This window comes from Lathamus discolor, chromosome 1, assembly GCF_037157495.1.
Source record: "Lathamus discolor isolate bLatDis1 chromosome 1, bLatDis1.hap1, whole genome shotgun sequence".
Lineage (NCBI taxonomy): Eukaryota > Metazoa > Chordata > Aves > Psittaciformes > Psittacidae > Lathamus > Lathamus discolor.
In genome coordinates this window covers 75,170,202-75,190,504 of record NC_088884.1, presented here as the reverse complement: position 1 = coordinate 75,190,504, position 20,303 = coordinate 75,170,202, and the positions used below count along the sequence as shown (strand labels likewise).

The following is a 20,303-nucleotide window of genomic DNA, read 5'->3' as shown; positions in this document are numbered from 1 at the left end:
CACAAGAGCAGAGTAGAGGGGCAGGACCGCCTCCTTCGACGTGCTGGTCACGCTCCTTTTGATGCAGCCCAGGATACGGTTGGCTTTCTGGGCTGCCAGCGCACACTGACGCCGGCTCATGTTCATTTTCTCATCGACCAGCACCCCCAAGTCCTTCTCCGCAGGGCCGCTCTGAATCTGTCCTCTGCCCAACCTGTAGCCGTGCCTGGGATTGCTCGGACAGAGGTGCAGGACCTCGCACTTGTCATGGCTGAACTTTGTAAGTTGGCATTGGCCACCTCTCAACCGTGTCCAGATCCCTCTGGATCCCATCCCTTCCCACCAGCGCGTGAACCCATTATTTGGGCAGAGTCTGAAAGGACCATGGGCTCCAGTCCTCAGCTCCATGTGCGCATGGCGCAGCACCCACCTCCCCGGGCTACCCGCCGCTATGGGGAGAGGGCGGGGCCTACAGGAAGGTGGGGCCTATGAGGGCGGGGCCCTCGGGGCGGGGCTTCCGCCGGCGTTCGGCCCGGTTCCTGCGGGGAAGGGGCGGGGCGGGAGGAGCGCTCGCCGCACGCAGCGGTGGAGGCGTGGCCTCTCAGGGGGCGTGGCGCGGAGGGGCGGAGCGGGGCCGACACCGCGGGCGGGGCGGGGCGCAGCGGGGCGAGGGGCGGGCGCGGGCCGCCGTTGGGCAGCGTCTTCTCGGGGCAGGCACACAAACACCGCGGGCTGCGCGGGGCGGGGGTCGGGCGGTCCGGCACCGAGCGGGCGAGGGGAGCGGCGGGAGCAGCGGGGCCGCCACGCCTCCCTTCAGGACTCCGGCGGCGGCGGCGGCGGCCGGCGCAGGACAATGGAAGAGGCGGCGGCGACGGTAGCGGGCGCGGCGGGGGGGCCTTGCCCGGCGGATCGTACGGGAGCGGCGGCGCTGAGCGGGGAAAACGAGGCCGAGAGCCGGCAAGTTCCGACGGAGCGCGGCGGGGAGGTGCCCCCGCTCAACCTGTTGGACACTTGCGGCGTGTGCGGACAGCCCATCCAGAGCCGGCGGCCCAAGCTGCTGCCCTGCCTCCACTCGGTCTGCCTCCGCTGCCTACCGCAGCCCGAACGCTACCTCATGCTTCCCCCCGCTATCCCCTTCTCGGCCGTCGGCACCCCGAAGGAGCCGCAGCCGCCGGTGCCCTCCTCTTCGTCCGTCTCCTCGCCGGCCTCGCCCGTGCACTGCACTCCCGGTAAGTCGCCCTTTCGCTGCCGGTACCCGAAGTCGGGGGTGCTGTCTCAGTCCCTTCCGTCGGAGCCGTGTGTGTCGCGATAGACGCGGGGGTGGGAGCTGTCGCGACGGGAGCTTGGGAAGCAGCGGGTGCAATGGCGGGGTGCAGGTGCCCGGCCGCGGGGCTGCTGGAGCATGGACCTGTCAGTGCCCGGGGCGGGCTGTGCTCGGCGGCGCCAGGGCTGTGTGTGTGTTGCGTGTGTTTGGGGCTTTAATTGTTTGTGTTTAAATTTCCCACCTCGGAAGGGACGGCGGTAATTGCACTTCCCAGGACCTCTCTCTGTGCCGGCAGAGCGGAGAGGCGGGAGCAGTTTCTCTTCTCCCCCCGCAGGATCGCGGGTACGGGGCCACTTCCCCCTGAGTGTGTTGGGGCGTTGCACTTAGAACGGGTTTGCTGTTGCCCTGCGGCCGGCGGGAAACTTGAACTCGGGGTGGTGAGGCAGGAAAACGTAGCGAGGAAATAGGCTTGGGTCCTGTTTGGTGGCCGGGAAGAAGAGAAGGGAGACTGGGGGGGGGGGTCCGGCAGATGACACCCTCTTCACACGGGGTTCAGGCGCGGAGGGTCGGGGCGCCGGGGCCGTACCGAGTGCGGGCGGGCAGGAATACTTGTGCACGTGATGGGCAGCCTGGATGGCTGGGTCTGGTCGCGCATTAGCATGTAAATTACGTGCTTGACTGTGGCGCTGAAGGGAGAATGCCGCGAGGAAGTTTTGGCACTGCCGGCTGCTGACATGGTAACTCATGTCAGTGTGTTTACGGTGCATCTTCCATAGCAAGATGCATTTTTATAAACTCCTGCAATCAAGAAGTATTTTCCTAATGTTTTTCTTAGGTCTAGTAGGTTGCTTATTTTTGTAGAAGGCAACTTCACCTTAGGAAAAGGTGCAGGCAAGCATCCTCTAGTGGAAATGGGTGAAGATCCTGGAGAAACTGAATGAAAAAGAGGAAGTGTCGTGGAAGCTGAGTTTCTCTAGGTATCGTGGAGGTTGTGCTTATTGGGTTGTGTAGTGGGGGCTCAACTGAAAGCTCTTCATGAAGAAAGAAGTAGTAACTCCAGGTTGGCCATTCTTAAGTGAGTATTGGCTATTGTCCTTGAAATACATTTAGGAAACCTCGGCCATCCTGCCAGCAGTTCTGAACAGAAAGATCATGACATGAATATTCAACATGCTTGCAGCAATTCATAAAGGAACACCCTCATGAGAGAAGGGAATATTTGGGACTACTGGACCAGTGACAGCCTTGCTTCAGAATATCTGAGAAAGTCCCGAGTATGCTATTAACAGGATACGCTAAGCCTCATCATCTGTGTGGATGTCTGTGTTAAGTGTATTCATTCAGTCTTTAATTTTAGCATGTGATTTGTATAGTAGTCAGACTGCCTAGTCAGAAGTTCCAGAGTAGGAAAATCTGTGAGCCCAAAGCTCCAGTATGTTTAAGCTTGGTTGATCCAGGAGGTGTTATTCCTTATACATCTACAAGTAGAACTGTAAAGTTCTGCATGAGAGGAACAGAAGCAGCATAAGCTTTGGTGTGTGATGGGACATTTCAAGATGAGACACTTGGAAGTGAGAAAGAGGGCAGAGGTGTAGCTAGCTTAGGGGTTGCAACATAGGCTGAGAAACAACATAATCATTGTCCTACAAGTTTTGAGGTCATGAACAGCGTAGCTCAATTCCCAGATGTTCAGTTTAAATATAGCAGAAATAAGGCTCTCTACTTGAGTAAGAAATAAGATGCATCATAAGAATGAAAAGCTTAGTGCTATTCAAACATCTGCTTGAAGGGAAAAATGATAGACAAAATAATTAATTGTAGCAACAGTAAATGTGGAGCCTAAGTGTGGTGGCTCTGTATGAGTGATGGATACAGTATATATTCCTCTTCCTACAAATTTACAGACATACTATTGTTTGGTGATGTTATTTTTACCCTGTTGACTTTTCTTTCAAGTTGTTTTCATGCTTCCATGCTACCATTCATTGGCCAATAGGAAGAATAAACTTGTATAGATCTCACTCTCCTTGATGCATTCTTACATCTTCTTGAGGTTTTTAGCCCACTTAAAATTATAATGGCTGTACATTAGCAAGCTAAGTCCTAACTTGATAATGTGCATGGGCTGCTGTTTTCCAATTGATATAAAAAAGTTCTGAGCTTAATTTAGAATTGATTATTAAAAAAACAAACAAACAAAAAAAAAACACCCAAGTGTCAGTCCTTGGAGCTGATTTTGATTATATTGAGGAAAAATGTTATGGTTGGAGGAGTTCTTAAATTCTCAGAAAATGAAAGGAAGGACAAAGCAGTGCAAATCTGTCACCCCTTCTGCTAATATGTTGTGCAAAATGTTCCTGTGGAGTGACCTGAAGAAATAAATTGAAGAGTAGAAGCTTACAAAGTTGGATAGTAAATGTCCCTCATAATTTAAATTATGAGATTGCTGTGACTAAACTGAAGAAATGAACAGCAAGGAAGCTGTTTGTGCTAGAAGGAACGTCCTAGGTAAGGAATACAATAGAACTGCAAACTATGAAAAGGTACTGGAAGATAAGCAGACTGCGTATGTACATGTGCTCTGCAGTAAGATGTTACACAAAGAAACCTGAAGAAGGAGTGGTAGAAAGGAGTCTGGCTTGGACAAAGTAGACGATGTGATTTGTGATTTGGAGAAATCTTCAGGAACTCTCCAAAAAACTTTAAGTTGACAAGCAGGTATTTATCGCGGTGCCCGGAGACACGGGGGATAGCTCCTCCTAGCGTGTCTCATCAGAGCATCAACCAGGCTGTGATTACATTGTCCTTAAACATACATATTCATTAGATTACATACATATTCATTGAGTTACTTATACATTACATCATGCTTCTAGAGAATTCCTCCCGCATACGCACTAAAATGTCGTAGTAGGCTTTGGGACCCTTAGTGGTTATTTCTTTGTCATCTTCCTCTTCATCACTTCTTTTTAGGATCGTTGTCATGTCAGTAACCACCAGGCTGGTTCTGGCCAGTTCTTGTCCAGTGCTTATCTTAGCCATTTCCTTATCTCTATAGTTGCTAACAAAGCCTAATTTCCTTGAAGTTACTTATTTACAACCCCATTCTTCAATCAACCCCATTCTTCATTTGAAAAGTGCTTCACTAGGCTGGCCTCCAGAAGGAGTGTTGTGCTAATACCCAAATGAGTTGAGAAACAGTTAGCCAAAGAGGAACTGATGTTCAAATATGTTCTGGATATGCTTTTTGTCTTCAGTGAAGTGTTCCCAGGCAGAAATGGTCCTTTGCTTTACTGGAATAATTCATACCTTCAACTTCCAAGATACAGACAAGTTTACGTGGGAGAATGTTGGCTTGCTTCCTGTAAATATGGTAACAACTGAGTGCTGTGAAAAGAATATTCAAACATAAAGATCTGGAATGGGTTAACAATTCTAGTGTTGCTTTCTTGAATATGAAATTTAGCATGGATAATGGCAAAGACAAATGTCAAAAGCATGCAAAGGAGTTTCCAGCGGTGGATGTTAATCAGTATTTCTCCTGCAAAGGTATGATGGTGACAAGGCCAGTTGACATGGATATACATTACACTGCCATGTGCATTCAGTTTTGTAATAAAATAATTTCTATAGAAAAGGAAACTTGGAGTTTCTGATCTCTGTACCATTTCTGAAGTTTAAGATGTTGCAGAATCAGCTGCGTGTCAGACTTCAGTGGTCTTAGCTAGCACTGAAGAACTCGCGGCTTGTTTTCTCAATGTCCAGTGGCAGCTTATTTGATATGATTTATTTGTTTGTTTGTTGCTGTTGCATTGCCAAAAACCAGGCTGCCAGATACAGAACATTACAAACTGTGGGGAGTGCTGCAAACATAGGTCTGTAAGTGTGATTGATACTAGCTTGTGAGTAAGTGTTCAAGGCCAGGCTGGACAGAGCCTTGGGCAACATGGTCTAGTGTGACGTGTCCTTGCCCATGGCAGGGGGGTTGGAACTAGATGATCTTAAGGTCCTTGCCAACCCAAACTGTTCTGTGATTCTGCAACTAAATAACTTGGCTAACTTCATGTGTGTTTTCTTTTCTTTGTCTCTCAAATGAACATTATGTACTACTTGATTGTGTGAGCTGTAACTGGTGCATACAAGAAGGCTGTTATTGGAAATCTGCCATTTGCCCAAATTTTGTCCAGAGTGGTGCTTCAATGGCTAGTTGAATAGTAGTCCGTCCTTAATTAAAGGACAGCATTCATAATGTGGGGAGTATCTTGACATCATAGTGCTCTTGTGTAATTTTTAAATGAAAGAGGTATATGAAAACTGCAGAGTTACAGGATGAGATTCTGTTCCTTTCCAAAAATAATCTTGTTTGCTCTTTATCATCACTCTGTACAGAAAATAGATTGGGAACTGGTATGGGATAAAACTTGTGTATGGAAATGTGTAACAAAGTTTTATGCAGGTATCATGATTAAATATGTCAATACCAAAAATAGTAGAGGGATGAGTTGTTTTGTTTATAGATTTGTTTGCTAGTAGGTTTGTCTAAGATAAAGTTGTTAAAAGCATGTAGTATTTGGACACTCCCAGGATATAAATTACTGGAGAGTGTCCAGACTAACAACTCGAATACGTTCAGTACTTGATGTTAATTAAGGAATACATACTTCATAATTACAAAGCAAGGATTTTGGCAATGTTCATATTTCAGCTTATTAATTCCCATAAAGTATTTGTTTACTAATACAATTTGGAGGTGTAATAAGGCATGGCATGAAGACCTTCATACCCCCTCATGTATGTGGATAGCATCTGCTGTTCTATTATGTCCCACAGTCAGTCCTTATCCAGATAGCTTTAAACTCCTTCAGCTTCTCATCTCATCTTGATATCTGGACTTTGATGTCATCAGTTTGACCTTGAAAATACAGCTTTTGAAATTGACTGAAATTTTTCTTATTTATCCGTATGTAACCTGTGCTTTCCCTCTTTCAGTTTGATAGTGCTTAAGACATAGTGATAGGACGAGGGGTAACGGGTTAAAACTTAAACAGGGGAAGTTTACATTGAATATAGGGAAGAAATTCTTTACTGTAAGTGTGGTGAGGCACTGGAATGGGTTGCCCAGGGACGTTGTGAATGCTCCATCCCTGGTGGTGTTCAAAGCCAGGTTGGACAGAGCCTTGGGTGACATGGTTTGGTCTGAGGCGTCCCTGCCCATGGCAGGGGGGTTGGAACTAGATGATCTTAAGGTCTTTTCCAACCCTAACTCTTCTATGATTCTAAGACCCCTGTTAGTATGAAGGGTATGATAGCTTCATTTGGGGTTTCTTACAGTGAAAATCATTTTTTTAGTTCCAGGTCTTGGTACTCTAAAAAGTCATACAAGATTTATTTATTTATTTTAAATCTGCCTGCTGTAGTTATGTATAGTTATAGTAATAGTTATTTCCATTTCATCTTTCATATTACTACTTGCTTAAAGTGAATTCTCTCCATCTTCACCAATAGAAAGAGTCCATATTCTGTGTGGGTATGCACTGACACTTGCACGTGTATAGTTGCATTTGTGTATCTTTTCACAAGTCTTATTTCTCCTGTGGTGCCATCAAGAACAGAATTGTTTAACCTGTTTAAGGATTTTTGGGAGTGATGATACTTGAAAATAATGTATATTATAGGAATATGTGTAGGAAGGAGATGCCTGATTTTCTTACTGGTTTTGATTTGTGCTTACTTTGAATTGAAAAATCCTGGACCCCCAGAGATTGCACATGTGAAAAAAAATTAGCATTGTTACAGGTGAAAGGTAATATTATTGTTTTGATAGCCTGTAATGGACAAACCTCTTGGCTAGAAAGTCGTGAAAGTAGTAAAACTTTAAAATATTAATCAGTAAGCTATCCAGAGAAGATTTTTATTTTTCTAATTATAATGCCCTTCTTTTAGAAAAGCTATACTTTCAAGATATATATGGTGGGATATGATACTAATTGTGCAAGTGTAATTTGAAGTAGAGGATGTATTTGCCAAAAATCCCTGCATTCTTTTCTACCAAGAATTCCACAGAAATCTGTGAATATACCTATGCAGCCATTATTAAGATGGACAACAGCATGATGATGAAAGAAGCTTTAGCCATGCTTGCTCCAATATATGCTTAATATAAGCATATAGTATATATTTATTATCTCATGTATGTCTACAGGATGAATACTTCAAGGGTAGGTTAGATGCATATACATGCTTGCTTCTTTTACTAGTAGGAGGTGGGAGATTGAGAAGCTGAAGCCATCAGAAACATCAGGTGAGTGTTAAAACTACTGCAGTGATGTAGCCAGGTTCATTCGAATTAGAAGCCTTTTAGAAGTGAGGCTGTAGAAGTTATCAAAATTGCTGAATGCTGGTGTGAAACCTTTTTTTTTCTTTTTTTGTTTGGGGGTTTATTTATTGGGGGTTTTTGGTTTTGTTTTTTTTTTTTTAAGCAAAGATTTAAATCCTCAGAGGCAAACCTAGCTCTGTTCTGATTCAAAATCAGCTTATAATGTCTTTGGTAAGCAGTTAGTACTTTTAACAATTGAAAGGAATCTGAAATCTTAAAGTAACATGAGAGGAAATACATACTAATGTATTAGAAATTCTCAGATGTGTGCCTAGTTGGAAGGATTGAATTCTTTTAATAGATATGGGAGACTTCATGAGAAAATTACTTGTCTGAAAAGTACAGGAAAATAATGGTGCATATGTTCATGAAGAGGCAAGTCAAGGAAGGATATTTCTCCTAACTCTGTGGGCTAGCTCATTTGGGAGAAATGTACTGTAGGCCATGCAGCATACTTAAGGTGTCCTGGTGACTTACGTAAGTACTACAAAATGATCACGTTCACTCAACTTTACCCAGCTTGTTAAATTTAAGAAAGGAATTTTGTTAAAACTTTTGATTCTGAATGTAGTGTTGTTTGAAGAAGCTGGTCTTCTGTACAGAAAAAGCTTTGTGCTGGGTTGTGTGAGTTTACGTTAAGATGCTGTAGGTGGAATTTCCATAGTATTTAGTGGAATTTCCCGGTAATGGTACCAGCTTGTGAAGCTGGTATTTTGCCCACTGTATCTAATCTAAAAACAAGGTGGGGGAAACCCAAAAAGAATATTAAGTGAATTTTAATGTGACTGCATTTCATTATGAGTGAGTGACTGTTTTTTGAAAAGTCTGTTATTTCTGAAACTGGAAATTTAGACTTTTAAAATATTTTTACAATAAGAAGAAATACTTTTAATTACAATAATTTTCACTGATTTCCTAACAATACTATGCTGGTCAGGCAGGGTTCTTCAGGTGAAGATGACCCCATAGCTTGCATTGTGGACCTAGGCAGCTGATCAGGGTGAACTGTTGTGGGAAGGTTTGTCATGGCTGTAAGCAGAGGCAAGAGGCCTTGCAAAAGGCCTTGGATGGAACTCAGGTTTTTCCACTCAGACCATCTGGAAAGGCATTGTCACCAGTCTTACTTCTCTAATATGCCTAATTGTTGATGATATATAACCTTGGGCATATTTAGCAAGTAAGGATGCTGATGTTGCATAGTCTTACCGTTAGGAAACGGGATGTGCAGCTGCAGAGCTAGGATGTTTAGGAAGTTCTGGTGGGCAAGCGATCTGTGTTAGGAAAGGCGATATGGTAAATGTTGAAATGTTAAAATGCTGACCAGCAAAATCATTGTTGGTAAACTTGTGATGTAAGCCTTTGCATATTAACCAATGAAATTGCTGTAACTAAATGACATAATGCAAGCTGGAACAATGCAAACAGTATATATATCCCAGTGTGTGCACAATAAACTTTGGCAGTCGCTTGATCACATTGATTGTCTCTGCGTTGTCCGTGACTCCCACGTCAACAAACTGTGAATAGTATCAAGGTCTCCTATGGAACTTACTGTTTCTTCTTTAACTTTTATCTGCTGTAACAGTTCTTTTTTTGTCTGTCTAATTTCAAGATTGCAGAAAAATTCTTCTCATAGTAAAATTCCAGTGATGCTGTTAAAATTTACCTCAGCAACTAGGTAGCTGTGGAGTTATTTAATGTTTAAACTATGTACTTGTAACTCAAATGTGCTTTGAAGATGTTGGTGTCAGACAAACTGACTAAATACCTGTGTGGCTTTTGTCATAGTGGCCAGATAGAATGTATAAAACCATAAATATTTACCATCAAAGAGCATTAAATAGTTGTGTGAAGTAGCTAAGAAAATTACACCATTCTTAACGAGAAACAGTCTTGTAAAGTCAGGTATAAAACCAAAGATTGGGCTAAAGAATGTTCCTAATTACTCGGTATTGTCTCTCCAGTGCTTCAAGTAAATGCTTATTTGAAGCTTTTATGTGGGAGAGAATTGTGTCTTACCTTGCATACATTACTAACTTATGATGGAGGACTGATGCTAAACAAGGTTTCTAGTTATTTTTGAAGTTTATCAGTGGGCTATGGGAAAAGCAAAGACAGTAAGCAAGGCTCAGCTGTTTGAATTGCACTCAGGGGTTTTGAGGGCCCTTGTTTCTAGCATGGATTTGGGTCACAGGCACATCCTTGTTTCAAAAAAGAAATCTGCAACTCCAGTGCTAAAAGCTCCATAAGTGGGAGTACATGGACATGAGAACTGAGCCAGTTGCTTTCTGACTGTAGAAAGATTCCTGCTTCTGATTAAATAAGTTGCCAGAGGCAACTTTTTTAAACGGTGAATTCCCGCATTATATTCTGTATATAGTAGTATTCACTATATTCACTGTTGTCCCTCAAGGGAATATAGTGCAATTTGAATGAAACCAGGCTGTAGCTGAAGGACCCTTTGAACTAAAATGATTGTCTGATTTAAAAAGTGACTTTATATTTTCCCAGTGACCTGACACATGTTCCTGTACTGTACACAGTAAAAAAGAAACATGACTATTTTTATGTAAATATTGACTTGGAAAGCCCCATGTATTTTCTAGGATGTCTGCTTGAAAGAAAGTGTGTTCAGAAAGCATGTAATGAGGTTCACTTAATCAGCTTCATTCATTTCATCTGATACAGAGTCGCAACATGGTTAAGGATGTGAGGAGCTCAAGTTTGTTGAACTAGTCTGTAAGCCAGCCTAACAGAAATGCATGTTACCCTCTAGGCTGCTGCTCAACTTGGTATGTCAGGATACTTGTAACACTAACGCTGCTCACCTGGCAGTTGTGCGGGGAATGAGTAGGTGAGAAGGAGAGGTAGAGAGCTGTGGCAGTCTGCTGGGGATGGAGAATAAGACATTTAAAATGGTAGCATGGTTCTAGCTTTAAATGTAAGGTACAGTGCCTTCATAAAACAGCCCAGCACCAACAGGTCCGTTACTAGAAATGAGCAGTATATAAGGTTGGCCTGAACAGCAGAAGTTGAAGTTGAAACATACTTCTGTTTGTTTGTTTTCCAACCTGGACTTTGCTTTAAAATGAGTAAACTACTTGCTGAAGTAACGTGGGAGTGTAAATTACCTGCCCTCCTTGTCAGTTGGTTTACAGAGAAGTGAAAGTAACTTCGAAATCTCTTTGCTGTTCAGAAAACTTCTGCGACTTGGAAGTATTGTTTCAACAGTTTTCAAGTAAAAGTTCAAATACGTAGCTCTGTCCAGCCCCAAAGTGAAAAAATAGGGTACTGAGCAACTGATCACTCAGGAGCTGAGGTAGAGGCAGTCTATTTAGTAGACAAGCTTTGCTGAATGAATATAGAGCAATGAAATGATATGTAGTGTCCAATAGTGGAACCTCAGTAATGGCTAACTGTGGTAACTTTGAAATCCTGGCGCTAGCATACATCAGGGTTAGATTTAGCTCTTGAGTTTTTACAGTTTCCCAGTTTCCAATATTATCTTTGCTTGCTTAAGCAGTTGGTTTTCAACCCTCAGTATTTCTGTTTCTTGCTTGGTTTTGTCTTGTTTGGGGGTCTTTGTCACCTGTTAGCAGCTATTTTTCTTGCCTGTTTCAGCCTATGAACTGTTGAGTTTACCAGCTACAGACTACTGGGCCTTCAGTGGTTCTGTTTTCTGTTTCCAGTGCTAGTAGTGAACGGGTACTGTGAGGTTATAACCTACTAGCTAGAAAATCTTTGAAACGCCATGTCCTGGGTTCAGCAGTAGCATTTTTCTCCTTCTAAGTAGCTGGTTTCAGCCTGGGAATAGCGCTGATAATACCAGTGTTTTTCGTTGTTGCTAAGAAATGCTTACTCTGACCAAGGACTTCCTGAGTCTTATGCTCTGCCAGGGAGGAGGGGAAGCCGTGAGGAAGCAGAGACAGGACACCTGACCCAAACTAGCCAAAGGGGTATTTCATAGCACAGCACGTCATGCCCACTATATAAACGGGGAGCAATTACTTGGAAGGGCTAGATCACTGCTCAGGTCGGGCTGGGTATCAATCAGCGACTGGTGAGCGGTTGTATTCTCTTCCCTTGTTATTTCCCTTATCATTATTATTACTGGTGGTAGCAGTAGTGATTTGTGTTATACCTTAGTTACTGGACTGCTCTCATCTCAACCCGTGGGAGCTGCATTCTTTCAATTCTCCTCCCCATCTGTCCGGGAGCGGGGGGAGGAAGAAGGGCGAGGGGGAGTGTCGACGTGGGAGTCATGGACAATGCAGAGACTATTAACATGATCAAGCAATTGCCAAAGTTTATTGCATTTACACTGGGTTATATACCAATCTCGTTCTTCAAGCTTGCGTCATATCCTTAGATACAGCAATTCCATTGGCTAACGTTCAAAGGTTAACTTACGTCATAAGCTTAGAAACAACAATTCCATTGGCTAATGTTCTAACGGTCAGAAGTTAACAATGTCGACTTGCTAAACATTGCTTGCCGACCACAACTTTTCAACATCTTCATTCTGTAGTTTCGCATCCTGTTTCTAACTGTAAGACTATACAGCATCAGCAATCTTACTTCCCTAATATGCTTCCCCAGATGCTCTGGTTATGTTAAGGCCCAAGCTCTCTTTATTTCAATCAAAGGAGCACGAGTTCTGTCCAAGGCCTCTTGCCCCTGCTCACAGCCATGACAAACCTGCCCACAAATGCCCCTTTTGTTTTTTGAGCGGAGGCATTTATTCCAGTTCATATATGTTCATTTTCTACCATGAACGCGTTGAGAATTCCTTCAGATGGTGTCGTCCGCTGAACAAGCCATACCTTGGATATCACCTTCACAACCAGTGCCCTTCCACAGGCAAATATTCCACAACATATACACACAGGATTACTATAAGCGTTAAAAACAACTGAAACAAGCTATGTATCAATGGTTTAAGCCAAACACTAACTCCCAGGTTCTTTAACCAATCATCTAACCCTGTCTCAACCTGTATCTTATTAACACGCTCTTGCAATTCCTGAATTCTTGCGTGTATGGATTCTGAAAGATCAGACAAATTAAACCAACACATTCCATCAAAATCATCACACCCATGTCCATGTGCTAAGAACAAAAAATCTATAGCGGCATGATTTTGCAAAATAGCTTTACGATTGCTATCAACATCTTTCATCAAGTCAGTCAAAACATCAGACGTGAGGTTAGCTTGTTTTGCAGCCCAACATGCCAGTTTCTGCAAGTTGGTGTTAGCAATTGCTGCTGCACAGTCAGGGCAAAATATACTAGCTAACAAATTTTCCGCTTTTCCTATTAGAGTTACCGAGTCACTACAGCTGCTGACAAAGTGTCTAAAGTGTGTTTACTTCGGGTTCTATTCTGCGCCCTTAAGAGTTTCACTGGCAGTGCCAAAAGGCTGAGCCTTCCCAAGTAGCATGGCCCTCCAACTGGAAATTTTGGGATACCTTGCCAAGCACGGTCACCACAAATCAAACAGACTCCCATAGGCAAAGCTAACGACATGTTTGGAATAAGTTCATGCCGACGAAACTCTTCTAGCCCTACAGCTCCCCCACACCATGCTCAGGTTTCAGAAGCATTCTGTATCCCATAAATACCTGATCCAGACACATCTGTCCACACACCAAGTGGCTGGCGTTGCGCACCGGTACTAGAGCTTACACACTTCGCTTTAACCAGGCTATTAATTATATTAGTGCTAAAGCCAAAGCGCAAGCCATCTTTAGTTCCGTTTATGGACCCTGCTAGCTGCAATTCCTGTGGATCCCATGGTAAAGTTTTATTCAAATGCTGAATCAATAAAACAGACATCCAAGCTAGTGTCCGGTTTGCGATATTACCATTGATACAACCTCCACGCCAAACTTGTTTGTTAGCCTGGGGCTGCTGGCAGGCCGTCTGATTTCTGTGACACAAGGCATCAGATGCATTAGCCTTTTCTCCTCCTTGTTGCAATATGGTTTGGTTAGCTAACGAAATGTTACTTATATATCCCACAAGTCTTTCTGGCTCCAAAGAGGGTATACCAATTAAACAGGTGTGGAATGGATCAGACACGGCTGTTAAAGATAAACAAAAACTAGACGTGTTGGTTCTGTTCGTCCATGTTACCTACATATTCTGTTGCTGCCTCGCCGCATTGATGAGCGGATCGTCCAACGTCACAGTGATTGTGACAGCTGTCATCAAGATCTTGACGCGGATCGATATGGCTTCACCCAGCGACTTGGAACCCGTATTGGCCCAGTGTCATTTTGACCCAGCTTGGTTGACTGCCCGGTTGTTGGGTTGTGGCCTCGCCGATGCCCTACATTGAGCTCGAAGCTGACCCAACTTTCCGCAATTATAGCATCTTTTAGCCTTTCCCTTTCCTTTTCCCCCCTTCCTCTGGACAAGTGATTGGACAGCAGCACCAAGTGCCTCAGCCATATATGCCGCCTTCAGCTTATGCCCCATGCGTTCTACTGCTTCAAGCAACTGAGCAGCAGACGTCCCCCTCGGCAAATGACTTAAAATCTGTTTCGTCTGATCATTGGCCTCATCAAAGGCCATGATGTCTAGCAATTTCCCTTTCATATCATCGTTGAGATCAGGATTCTTTCTTAAGGTGTCAAACAGCCTGTCAATGAACTGCTGATACAATTCCGTTGGTCCTTGCTTAACAGACAAAAACCCAGGAACAGTTTTGTCTTCAGGCAAGGCATACGAGGCTTCCAGTGCCTGCTCCTGGAACAAGGCTAGAACAGCCGTTGGCAGATCAGCCTGCGCCTGCGGATCGTCATATTGAGCTTTTCCTAATAAAACATTGGCCGTTACTCCAAACAATGGGTCTCCTGGCTGGCGAGGCTGACTAGCAACCCTTTGGCAGGCTAGGTCCCACTTGTCAAAAAACCAAAGTTGCAAATGCAGAGCAAGCAACGATTGGGCAAGCAACCGGATGTCATATGGCGCTAAAATATAAGCCGAAAATATATGAGCAGTTATGGCCTGAGCATAAGACAATTTCAATCCATATGTAGTCACTGCCTGATCAGCCTCCTTAACTATTTTTAAATCAAGAGCCTCCCACTGCTTTACCCCTTGCTGGGTGGTAAACACTGGATAAGCAGAAGGCCCCATGTCAGCAAATTCCCCATCTACAATTGCATCCCTGATAAACCCGCGCCAACGATGTGCCGGATTTTTTCCGCCTCCCGATCCCTTCCCCGATTCCTCTCCTAGAATCCCTTCCTTCAAAAAAGGATTATATGAGGGTGGAGCAGATGGCCCAGAAACTCCCCCAGTCTCCAAAGCTTCCAGCCTTTTCAGGATCAGTTGAAGTTGCTCCTCTGCCAGGCCAGCTATCATCTGTCGATGAGCTGAACAGACCGACTGGTTGGAATCAGAGTTGGAGTCGGGAGGAGATAAGTCCGGTTCTGACTCCGAAGATCCCGGACCCGTGTCCAATGCAGACTCCGGGTCTCCCTCCTCTGGATCTTGGACGCAGGTGGTCGCTCCTTCTACTCTTGCTGCGCTCTGTGATCACTGTCGAAGCTTTTTCTTCCCCAACAGTTGTGACAGTTTTTTGGGGAACAGTTCCAGGCACAGTAGGAGAAGCAAACGCCATAGATGTCACGCCCGCTACTGCTCCTGACTGAGCTTGGGGGGGGGCGGTGGCCGTAAGTACAGAAGCCACCGCTGCTCGTTCAGATTTCATCTCTTTTAAAGTCTCTAACATCAACATCCACAGAGTGGAGTGCTTTTGTGCTTCTTTTGTCCCTTAACTGATCTCATCCCACAGTGCTTGTCCTATGCGCTCCCACTCGGAGATTTTGAAGGCAGCTTGCACAGTGGGGATAAAGGTACCATTTTAACAGCCTTTGTAGGGCGGCACTATCATATTGCAATCCTCTCTCAGAGAGAATATGTTGGAGGAGCTTCACCACTGCCTGTTCCTCTTTGGATAGCGAGTGCCCCATCTCCTCCCCAGCCACTCACCTGACCAGGGTGAGTTCTCTGAAGTTTTCGCAGACGTCTGACTTCCAGCGCCGGGGCAGCGCTGCTTTCGGCTGGCTCTTCACCTCCTCTTTTCCTGTCGGGCTTTCAAACTCGAATCTGAGGGTCCCTCTTCGGGTGCCACTTGTCAACGTGGGAGTCACGGACAACGCAGAGACGATCAATGTGATCAAGCAATTGCCAAAGTTTATTGCATTTACACTGGGTTATATACCAATCTCGTTCTTCAAGCTTGCGTCATATCCTTAGATACAGCAATTCCATTGGCTAACGTTCAAAGGTTAACTTACGTCATAAGCTTAGAAACAACAATTCCATTGGCTAATGTTCTAACGGTCAAAAGTTAACAATGTCGACTTGCTAAACATTGCTTGCTGACCACAACTTTTCAACATCTTCATTCTGTAGTTTCGCATCCTGTTTCTAACTGTAAGACTATACAGCATCAGCAATCTTACTTCTCTAATATGCCTCCCCAGATGTTCTGGTTATGTTAAGGCCCAAGCTCTCTTTATTTCAATCAAAGGAGCACGAGTTCTGTCCAAGGCCTCTTGCCCCTGCTCACAGCCATGACAAACCTGCCCACAGGGGAGTGAGCGAGCAGCTGCGTGGTTCTGAGTTACTGGCTGGGCTTAAACCATGACACCCCCGAAATAATTTAGAATACTTTGGATTGATTGTTTAGTTTAATGTCAACTTGATCTCCCTTGAGAAGCTCTACTTAACTTTTCCTCAGTCCCTTTTCTATGGAAGGAGCTCAAATGTGGTTTTAGAGCTCATGCTTTAAATTTTCCTAAGTAAGTATTATCTCAAAATATAGACATACAGAATTCTTTTCCTGGGATAAACATAAAGTAGTTTACCTCCCATAGTGTACATGAATGTGAGTCCAGAGATGCTAGGAGCTCTTCCTTCAAATATTGTGCTCCAAACTAAAATAGAATGATTATTCTCTCTTCATAGCAGTCCAATGTGGTGAAAGAGTGTTCGGAAGAGCCTGTGATGAAACATATGGGAGGGCCTGTGGTCTTCCCACATCTAGCAGTGAAGGTTAAACAAAAACCCCTCCAAACCCTAGACCCCTGGTAACAGGGGTTTATTTTACATTTTTCTTAATTCTTTGTATGTTAAGAATGACCTGCAAGAATTGCTGTGAGCACCCATGTAAGTGCTTTTTATATAGGTTGTTGGGGTTTGCACCATCAATAAAATGGTATGTATCTTGATAGACTGAGCAGATTCAACTGTGGATGGGAAGACAGTCCTCTGTTGCCTTTTTCTTAGAAATGGCCTTATAACTGGGACCAGATCCAACTTAAAAGCAAAAGCACAGTTTATGGTAGCTCATATGGCTTCTAGATTATGGTCGCTGCTGTTTAAACTCAATGGGGCCAAAGGTCAATTCTCAAAATAATCATTCTAGAAGCTGCTTTGGCAAAATGAAGACGACTTTATGTATTGGTATCCCAAATGGACTGAACTGACAGGCTTCTTTCCAGCATTCCACCCTTTGTGCAAGAGCTGAATGTAATTTGGATTCTTTAAGAAGCTAAATGCTAATCCTATTGAAGTCCGTTTAACAACAGTATTATTGTATTGTGTTCTAATCTGATTGTATTTATTGTGGTTTTTTTCTTTTTTTTCCTTTTTTTTTCTTTTTTACTGCTCCCAGTTCTATTGGGATGAGATCAGATTTAATAAGGTTTTCTTTGGCTGCCTTTTGACTGATTTAAATTATTGAGAATATAGTGTAGGTGCTATGAGTTGCAGGATGTCTGACTTCAGACCATTGCCAGAGCAGCTGTTGTTCTGCCTTAAAGCTTTGGTTGCTCGTTTTTTCTTCTTTCCTGTTAGGGTGGTGAGACACTGGAATCAGTTGCCCAGGGAGGTTGTGAGTGCTCCATCCCTGGCGGTGTTCAAGGCCAGGTTGGATGAAGCCTTGTGTGGGATGGTTTAGTGTGAGGTGTCCCTGTCCATGGCAGGGGGGTTGGAACTAGATGATCTTGAGGTCCTTTCCAACCCTAACTATTCTATGATTCTATAATGCCAGCCAAGTGTGTTATGAGCCACAATGCCATGGTTGAACCCTTGTGAATATTCCTTAAAAATAAATTAAGAATAGAAGTATCATCCTAGTTCATTCCCAAACTGGTATTGGAGGCAAAGTGTAATGCTTCCAGAACTTTATTGTTAATGTATGATCATACTATCAGGCAGTGTGGCGTAACAAGGTAAAAATAGATCAAGTGAATCTAAAGGACAGGTAAATGGCACTTATGAAGAGCAGTTTGGGTAGAAGATTCATTCTCAATACAGCGTGTGTCATGCTGAGAAAGCGCTTTTGAAGGAGCTCTTTGGTTTTGTGAAGATGGGGGGAAAACTAGGAAGATCACATTTTTTCAGTGGATGTTCACATCAGCCAACAAGATCTAGCTCGTGGTTTACTTGTCTACTGCTGATTACAGCAATAGTGATCAGGAGATGTGAAGTGGAAACACAAGTAGTATTAGTGCTGTTTCTGTAACCTGCTGTTTTCTGAGAGCTGTAGAGCAGCTGTTTGAAATCACTGTTGTTCTTTCTTGATCAATCAGTGCAACTCTTCAACACAGAAGGAATACATTTTGTTACTTAACATTCAGTAATTTTCTTACTGCAATTCGTTAATGCAGTGTCAGAGTAGAAGGAGCAGCACTACTGCTTAATTAATGCTGGTGTTTGGAGACTGTATAATCTGATTGGACCTCAATGCATGTATTGGTCCAGCTTTGTGTTGTAAAGTTATGTGTGAACTAGAAAAAGCTGGTTACTTTGGGTTTTGAACACTAACAGCTGTCATGTGGGATACTAGGCACATATGAGAGGAATATACAGTGAGTTGGCTTTTTATTCCTGCACATCTACACCCAAAAGTGCAATGCTTGCAGATAACTTGGAGGACATTTTGCTCTTTAGTTACTGTTTTAGAATATTAGAGGGATTCTTGCAATTGAACTGGATGCCCAATAGTGGATAAGAGTATCAATGTAGTTATGGGAAAGAAGCAGATGTTTTTAAGGCACAGTTCATCTGACCAAGTGTTGCCACCTGCTTTTAGGATGAGACACCTTATAACCTAACTGTATTACTTAGGTCTGCATTGACTATGAAGGGAACCTGGTGTAAATCGACACTCAGTTGAATTCCATCAAAGGTATTGAAATTAGGTAACACTACAAAGAAACTTCATCCCCCTTTCAAGTGCAAAGTTTAACTTTATGGAATCACTTGGCATCACCAGCAGATATAAAAATGTTATTATCACACTCTACTTGGTGCTTGTCAGGCCACACTCGGAATACTGTCTTCAGTTTTGGTCCCCTATGTACAAAAAAAGGTGCAGACAGGCTGGAGAGGGTACAAAGAAAAGCCGTAAAGATGATCAGAGGATTGGGAAGCCTGCTGTCTGGGGAAAGGCTGAGAGAGTTGGGTTTGTTCACCCTAGAGAAAAGAACGCTCAGGGGAGTATTTAAGGTGTGGCTACAGAGAAGACTGTGACTCCCTTTTTAGAAGGACTCACATGGGAAAGATGAGGGGTAATGGGTACAAGTTATCCCTGAGGAGATTCCAACTGGACATAAGGAAAATTTTTCACGATGAGAGCAATCAGCCACTGGAATATTCTCCCCAGGGAAGTGGTAGACTCGCCAGTGTTGCTTTTAAAGATTTGGCTGAACAAGGTGCTGGGACATCTAGTCTAGGTCACCTGTTGCCTAGCAAGGTTGGACCAGATGATCATTGAGGTACCTTCCAACCTATTGTTCTGTGAATAAATCACTATTATTTCTGTGCTGCCATTTAGAGTCACTCTTTCATTTATATAGCAGAATGCAGATGGATGTAGTAAACACGGCAGTTGATAAGGTGATGGCTCTGAATATTGACACTTCAGTGATTTTTAACCAAGTTTTCCTTTGGAGCCACAGACTGCAGTTTGTTTGGGTGCTATGCAAGAGATCTTCTGCGTACCTCAGTTGTGTTTTCCACCAGGAATTTGACATCACATTTTTGAAGATATGTGGAATAGAGTAGATGGGTAAGCTGAGATTCATCTGTCCAAACTGGAATATTCTCGGCCACTTTTGAGTTTCTGGGATGACTGTGATATTCAAAAAAGGGTTGGCAGATATACTGCATAATCCAGGGAAACCTATTTCCTTATGGAATAGTTGTTTAGAGCAGGGCAGGACTTTAAAGTAGGTATGCCTTTTTAGGTACCTGAATTGCTCCCCTGAGGCTAGTGGCTTGAAAAATGCAGGCCAAGAGACTAGTTTCCTAACTCCTGATAGGTAATTTCCAGTTACTGGTCGGTGATTATATTGAAAATGGGAGGAGACTTGTGAAAGAACAGGTTGCAAGGGTGGATCTGAGCACTCAAAGAGAGGGAGAAACATGAGCCAGTCAAAAGCCTTTCATTGCTTTATCCTGTTTTGGATATATCTATTGAAATACTCTGAGTAAAGCCTGTTACAAATGTTGTTCCCCCTACTGCTTCCAACTTAATTCCCTTAATGTGGTCCAGATTCTTAGATGTTGGGTTTTTTTAAGGCTTTTGGTTTTTTTACCTTCACATCTGATCAGTGTTGATGGGAACTTTATGGTATCTGGGGCTAAATGGAGTAAGTGGGT

The 20,303-nt window shown here is 43.6% G+C and overlaps 1 protein-coding gene across 1 annotated transcript in view; it reads left to right on the top strand.

Moving 5' to 3' along the window:
* The first annotated feature begins 714 nt into the window (after positions 1–714).
* Positions 715–20,303, top strand: part of TRIM24 (tripartite motif containing 24) — a 68,515-nt gene continuing 48,926 nt past the window's right edge. Inside the window, exon 1 of the mRNA XM_065680827.1 lies at positions 715–1,208. Coding sequence (XP_065536899.1) covers positions 833–1,208 — 376 coding nt within the window. The 5' untranslated portion in view covers positions 715–832. The remainder of the gene's footprint in view (positions 1,209–20,303) is intronic.